Genomic DNA, 7,462 nt, shown 5'->3' with positions numbered 1-7,462 from the left:
GGTGCTGTGCAGATTCTTGGGAGGTGTCTTTGTTCCGGGCTGCGGTTTTAGTGGCTTTTTTCAGAGCCTTTCACCCCGGGGAGCTGTTCCCGCGCAGCAGGGTTTCCCCTCGTGACCGTTGTCTTCAGTTCTCCGACCTGTCATTGTCAGGAGAAGAGGCATGGCTTTTTCTTCGCTGCTCTAAGACGGATCAGCAGGGGAGGGGCCAGACGGTTCGCTTGGCGGCCGCTGGGGATAGGCAAATTTGCCTGGTGTCGGCCCTCAGAGCCTACGTGGCTCTGGGACCTGACTCTGGGGGGGTTGTTAGTGCATTCGGATCAGACTCCTCTTACCCAGTATCAGTTCCTTTCAGTGATTAAGAATGCTCTTAGCGCAGCTCGGATTCCCCTCGAGGGGATCACGCTGCACTCTTTCCGCATTGGGGCAGCTACCACTGCCACGAGGTTGGGCCTCCAGGAAGCGGAGGTTCAGAGGATTGGGAGGTGGAAGTCCGTGGCGGTCAGACGCTATGTGCGCTGACAGCGGGCTTCTTCAGCCGCTATTGATTGTGTTTTTTCCCTTGGCAGGTGTTGGGGGGATCGGTGGCTCCGGTATGGATCCTGTTGTGCGGCCACTCGTTGGTCTTTTGGGCCTTCAAGCGGGCTAGCATGTCTCGTTGGGGATCCCAGCTTGGGTTTGGAAGACGGGCTTCTGTATACTGGTTGGGCATGCGTGGGATGCTCTGGAACCAGCTGCTGCCCGCGCTTAGGGAGCATTTAAGTAGTTTTCCCCCGCCCGACATCTTGGTTTTGCATTTAGGGGAGAACGACCTAGGCCGGCAGACTGGCCTGTCTATCGTTCAGCAGGCCTCCTCTGATTTGTCCTTATTGGAGGAATGGATGCCCGGGGTGCTTATTCTCTGGGTTAATTGGCTGCAGCGTAGGGTGTGGCGGAATGCCCGTTCGGGGCTTTGTCTAGAAAAGGCTAGGTGCAAAGCTTCGGCCGCAATTGGGAAACTTGTGATAGCTGCCGGTGGCGCTGTAATACACCACCCTAATGTGGTGGCTCGCCTTCCTGAGTTATATCGTGCCGATGGGGTTCACCTTTCGGAGCTTGGTTGTGATCTATATTTAGGTAACATACAGAGGAGGCTTGCTGAATTTTTAGGAAGTGGTGGGGCAGGGAGGTCAAGCGTGGGCTAACCTCCCTGGGTGGTGGTAACAGTGCGGGCTGAGGGGTAAGCAAGGTATAGTATCGGTGAGCACCCTTGGATATTTAAGGTGGATTGGTTAATTGCTCCTTTGTTGCCTGTGCGGCGCGGGGAGTAATTGATGGCCATGAAACCTGCTCCAGGTCTTCACCATCCTTTGGGCTGCACGGTCCGGGGGGGGGTGAATACCTGGAGCTGTCCAGGTCCCCTCTTCTAAGGGGGTGGGTTGGCTTTGATGGAATAGGGTAGGGTGTGCCTGCCCCTTTCCGGAGCTAGGGTGTGTCGCCCAAGGTGGCAATGGGTAGGATGATGGTAATCCTAGCCCATGCCTAGGGGCCCGCACTGTTTCGTGGGGGTGATTCATCACCCACTGTTCAGTTCGCCTTTGCCGGTTGTTAATTAATCAATAAATTGTGGCCCTTTACCCATAAAGAATGTCTACGTGTCTTCTTGGGTTGGGGTCTGGGAAAATTCCCTATATTGCCGTAATGTTCTATCTTTAAAGGTAAAGTCTGCCGACAAGTTGATTTCGACTCCTGGTACCTACAGAGCCCTGTGATTTTCTTTGGTAGAATACAGGAGGGGTTTACCATTGCCTCCTCCCATGCAGTATGAGATGATGCCTTTCAGCATCTTCCTATATTACTGCTGCCCAATATAAGTACCAGTGGGGATTTGAACCAGCAACCTTCTGCTTGTTAGTCAAGCATTTCCTCACTGCACCACTTAAAGTGTGTTCTAGCTTCAGCCTACCTAAAAATGATAAGTGCAGAATTAAGCTATTTAGATTTGAGCCAGCGTGGTGTAGTGGTTAGAGTGCTGGATTAGGACTGGGGAGACCCGAGTTCAAATCCCCATTCAGCCATGATACTAGCTGGGTGACTCTGGGCCAGTCACTTCTCTCTCAGCCTAACTTACTTCACAGGGTTGTTGTGAAAGAGAAACAAAAGTATGTAGTACACCGCTCTGGGCTCCTTGGAGGAAGAGTAAGATATAAATGTAGTATAATAATAATAATAATAATAATTTCACACAGACCACATGATGTTCACTTCAACATTTAATTGTGGTTAAGATTTATGTCTAGCCAATCCACTGGCATACTAGCACCTAGCTGTGCTGCATGAAGGGAAAAGACATTTCGTTCTGGTACAGCAGAATAACTTCACATCATTAAGTGCCGTGTCATCACCATTGCCTTGAGGACCCTCTACTCTTGTCTGGATCCCACAGATGGAGCCAGAAGAGCAACGGCGACTCCATGGACCAAAACTGCCCCAGCCAAGTCCATTGCCCATTAGTGCAGTCCCCTCTTCACAGGTGAACTGGATGTTGTTGGCTGCTGTATCATCACCATCCCCTTGCTTGCCTTCCACTCTTAGAGAAAAGGAGACCAGGTTTCCTTTTGGGCAATAGTGAATCCCCGACCAGGTTCCCCATCTGAAAAAGGTAACAAAGATTGTAATGGCCTAAGAAATATATGCAATGCAGGTATTCAAATAGTGGTCATGCCTTGTTTCTCAGAGTTCCACAGTAAGGATACAATATAGTACATGTGTTGCAGTGAGAGGAGCAACAGAACTCATAGCATAGTTGTTTCTACCAACCTCAAGGAGGGTCACAAGTGGGGAAATACAGAGATAGATTATCCCAGCAGTAGTCTCCAGCTTCTAAAAGCCAGAAGTGTACTGTCTCTACAAAGCAACATATAATGCTTTTGATTTGTATGTCCACTCACCAGTGATAAATTTGCCATCCTTTTTTCTGTTTATTGTTCTTGTTCCACCTGTATATGTTGTGAAAAGAAATTTAAACGATGTGAAATGACTCCAAACAAAATGGTTTGCTTCTCCATGGCCAGGTCAGTTCCTGTAGCAAACTCACCTGCCTAGAGTTCAAAGCATAGGAAGCGGCCTTACTCTGAGTCACACCATTGGTTCATCCAGTTCAGTAGTGTCTACATTTTCTGGAAGCAGCTCTCTAGTTGCAATATGGAATCTTTTCCCAATGAAAGGATTCAACTAAACCCAAGAGCCTGCTAGCAAAGCAAGGATTCTGTGTAAGAGAACATACAGTATAGACCATCTGTCATCTATTCTGAGCATAGATCACTTATTATGTCTAGTTTAGTCTGAGTCTGACATTGTCATTTGCTGCTGCTGATTTAACTGAGTGTAAAAGATTTCAACTAACCACTTCCAAGCAACAAAGCTAAGGTGAAAGAGAAAATAAAAAGCTACTCATCGTAGCAAGGTTGGAGTGGGCCCAGAGACAAGATTTTAAAATGTCCCCACCACCACTGAAGCTCAGTGGTGGTGGGGACATTTGAAGCTCAGTGGTGGTGGGGACATACTCACTGAAGTAAAGAAATCTTAAATGAGGCTGAATAGTGGTAACAAAAAGCATATATATATATATATCCTCTCTAATAAAAGCCTTGGTGTCCGTCCTTGGACACCAAGGCATGTGTCCGTGCCTCCCTGGGCTGTTCTGGGCATGTGCAGAGCGCATGCCCAGAACAGACCAAGGGAGACTTGCCCGCAGTGACCAGGCGGCCATGATGGCCGGGAGGAGAAGCGTCCGCCAAGGAGAAGCGGCCACCGCTAAGCCGGGCGGGGGAAAGAGGCGGCAGGGGAAACTGGCTGAGGTGCGGCCAAGGCAGCTGGCCACACCGCCGAAGCGGGGCGGGGGGAAGAGGTGGCGGGGGAAGCCGGCCGAGGTGTCTGTGGAGCCGCCACCGAGGCCTGGCGGCGCCGCCGAAGCCGGGCGGGGGGGAGACTTTGGGGCCCTTGCCTGGCCGGGGAGACTGGCCGCAGCATGGAGGCTGGCGGCAGGAGGGGGAATGGCGGCGGGGGGCCCGGAGCGCTTACTAGCGCCCATTATTTAACGGGCTGAAAATCACTTGTATATGTGTGTGTGTGTGTGTGTACACACACACACACACACACACAAACATACACACACAGAGGGAGAGAGAGACGCACACACACACACCCCAATAGAACATCATCCTAAATTATTTTTTAAAAGGGTTTGTAGATTTTGGATGATGCAAGTCATTTAATGGTACAAGAGAAAGACATGCTGTTCTGGTAGCTCCAGGTCTTAACACCCACATCAATTCTGGAGGATGAATACAACAGAAGGAAGCCCGGGCAGGTGTGCAGCTGGGGAGTCAGTCATGTGACTTGCCTCGGGTGGGGGGAAGGCAATGGGCCCCTAGACAACTGTCTCCCTCTGCCCTATTATAATTACGCCCCTGACTCACCGTCCAACTGAAGACTCAATTAGGGCACCTTTAGTGCAGTGCAGGCGGATGCCGTTCAGGGCTTTATCATCTCCACGACCTTGCTTTGGCTCTACCTGGAGATGAAAGAAAGAGACTATTAAAACACTGCTGGTAAATCCAGAACTGCAGTGCAAACCACAATTCTACACAAGAAATGTATGCTGCTCCCAGGGAGAATTACCAATGCACACAGCCTTACAGACTGGATAGCATTTGACTGGCCAGGCTACATCAAATTTAATTCAAATTCAAATTTTTGTTCCCAGTTCACAGACCTTCACATTCCAAACAGACAATGAGCTCTGTTAGCCCTAGTCAAGTGCAGCTAGGAGTACACAACAACTTTTGGCTATGTCTAGCGATCCGAATTTCAGTTCACATCAAAAGATACATCCTACCAAATCAAAGGGACTCAGATTGATCAGACCCAGACTGATAAGAGGCACATTACAGCATCACCTTTTGGTTCACTGTCTCTCTTTCTGGATTCCAAACTTACCATGACCACGACATCTGACCTGGTCTCCAATAACTTAGGCACAGTCTTTCAATGGCAGCTTTAGGGTCCAACAAGAAGTGAGATAACATTGAACATTCCATTCCATTGAACATTATATTATACTGGCTGACATCCAGACTTTAGCATGAGGTAAAATCTTGCTTTCCCCCCACCTTCCTCTCTGAGTTTGAGAACTATTTCCTGTGGAGTATTTAGAAAGCAAAGGGAGAGGACAATTCAAAGGTAGCTGACTGTAAAAGCAACTTGGCATCAGGGTGCCAGAAAACCAGCCTGCAGGCAGACTTACCTTCAGTGAGAAACCATGTGCATAACCTGAGGGACACAACTGGACAGACCCCCAGTCACCCCATGGTCCTCCATTTGACACTGTGAGAACAGAACTAAATCTCCGGGCTTCCACATTCCAGAGGCAGCAGGAGAGGATGAAGAACAATGCTCTGATGGAGAGGTCCATGGGAGGCAATCAGCTCGGAATCTAGCTGCAGAAGCATAGGGGAGAATAAAAGTGCTATGAGAATTTAAGATCTCTTCTGGACCAAGTGTTTCTGGGAATGTAGTTATATAGCTTCCAAGAGAAAGCCAAAGGTATGGAAGGCAAACAGGAAATATTTTTAAAAGTTGTTGAAAAGTAGAGCATGACTAACCCAGGATCCTACCACTACTTTAGTTTAGCAGCTTAACAAAGAGTTGACTCGTGCAGGGATATGTGGATGGATTTTGTTTAGGATCAGGGTTCAATCACATCTGGCAAAAATTGATCCCAATGTCTAGTGGCATTGCCATTGGACAAAGGGGGCACAAAATGAGCCACAGGAGTGGGGTCTGTGTCCAGGGGCTACCAGGCTTGCCCCCTCTCCCCCCACTCCAACAAATGAAGCCAGGCATCTGTGCTTGGGTTTTGGCTCCACTACCTGCATTGCCATGCTTTTAATAACCGTGTGGCTGGGAACCACACACGGAGCATGGCAGAGGGTTGCCACGAAGGCATATTCTGGGGGCCTGTCCTGGGTTTGCTGCCAACCTCCTTATCCTCTTGCCAAGTGCTGTTAACCTTTCATTCAAATCCTTGTCATTCCTGACTCAGTTGCAATGAATAAAATGTAAAAGCATTATTAGCAACTCACCGATTCCAGCAGATAGTAGAATAGCAAGACAGCAACACGGCAAGCAACATGTATGAATTGGTCAAGTACAGCAACGTATGGATCCTTGTAGGTGGTCAAAGTCACAACCCCAGGTTAAGATTGGACGATGGTGACCCCAAGCACTACCTGCTGAGCTCTCAAATATTTTTTCTGACACAGGAACCTTGCCCCATATTAGGACTGCTGTTATTCCTTGTGTTCTGATAGGCTAGTTGACATCAAAGACCTTTACTCAAGTTTACTGATTCGTCCTTTGAGAAAATGCATGCTTCTAGTCTCCACCTCTGAGGCTTGTGAGTTCCACGGAACTGCTGGTTTTTGCATCTCATAGATATCCAGTTCCCTGTGGTTTTTAGCCAGTGTAACCCACCACAACTACCTCTTTTTATTCCCTTGATTTGTAGTTGAATTTTGACCACTTTCAGCTTCAGTTGGGCACCAACGCCCTGATACATGGTTTCTGTCATCACCTTGTCTGTGGCAAGAAAGATTTCTCCATCCTTTTAATGCTGAGCCTTTATATTGAACATGATTGAAAGCATACTAAGGTCTCTTAACCTAAACCTATCTCTTACCTTCTATCCAAACTGCTTTCTATGTAAGTCCCCTATAGTCCCCTCTTATATAAGCCCCTACAAGGGACAAGAGAGGATTTCAGTTTCACAAAGGCAGTTTAGGCATGAGGATACAAGGATAAAAGGGTATGTGGGACTGGCAGAAATAAAGAACCAAGGAAGCCTTCCAGAGTCTGTTGGCCAGCAACAGAGATGCCACGATGTCCCATCCCAAACTTGTAAGCTTGTTAAATGGGAAAATGAAATGGGGAAAGTATTCCCTTCAGCAAGAATTCCCAGATGTTGTTGACTTCAACTCCCAGAATCCGCAGCTTCAATGGCTTTTGCTTGGGGATTATGGGAGTTGTAGTCCATAACATCTGGGAATCCCTGTTAGAGGGAACACTGCATGGGGGCATGCTCTCTTCCCACTCTGTCCCTTGTTGCCCCTTATGGGAATCAGGGGAGAAAAAAGGACACAATGGCTAGACAGGCACTATGTGCTTTGCTCTCCAAAAATGAAGTGATAAAGATGTACATTTACTAGCATATGTTGCCATGATGGCACCATACACTGGGCAACTGCTTAGATTGCTGGGAAGGTAACATATTGCAGGGCGACGATACTAGGGATCCAGTTTAAAAGGAAGGAATCCTTGAATGGCTCTGGTCTATTTTTTGTACAGTGATTGTGGGGAAAGGGGCCCCAGCCCCTTTTTCATGGGTTAATGCATGTGGTCCCTAGGCTTATGCATGAGAAGAACC

At 48.2% G+C, this 7,462-nt stretch overlaps 1 protein-coding gene across 1 annotated transcript; it reads right to left on the bottom strand.

Moving 5' to 3' along the window:
- Positions 1-838: 838 nt before the first annotated feature.
- LOC128349658 (vitelline membrane outer layer protein 1-like) lies at positions 839-5,452 on the bottom strand. Its single transcript, XM_053306320.1, has 4 exons — positions 5,285-5,452; positions 4,458-4,552; positions 2,343-2,629; positions 839-963 (listed from the first exon to the last, which is right to left on the bottom strand). The coding sequence occupies exons 1-4, from the start codon at positions 5,450-5,452 to the stop codon at positions 839-841; spliced, it is 675 nt and encodes a 224-aa protein (XP_053162295.1).
- Positions 5,453-7,462: the final 2,010 nt, after the last annotated feature.

Source organism: Hemicordylus capensis, chromosome 3 (genome assembly GCF_027244095.1).
Source record: "Hemicordylus capensis ecotype Gifberg chromosome 3, rHemCap1.1.pri, whole genome shotgun sequence".
Lineage (NCBI taxonomy): Eukaryota > Metazoa > Chordata > Lepidosauria > Squamata > Cordylidae > Hemicordylus > Hemicordylus capensis.
The sequence above is the reverse complement of the archived record's forward strand: the minus strand, read 5'-3'. Positions and strand labels throughout refer to the sequence as shown.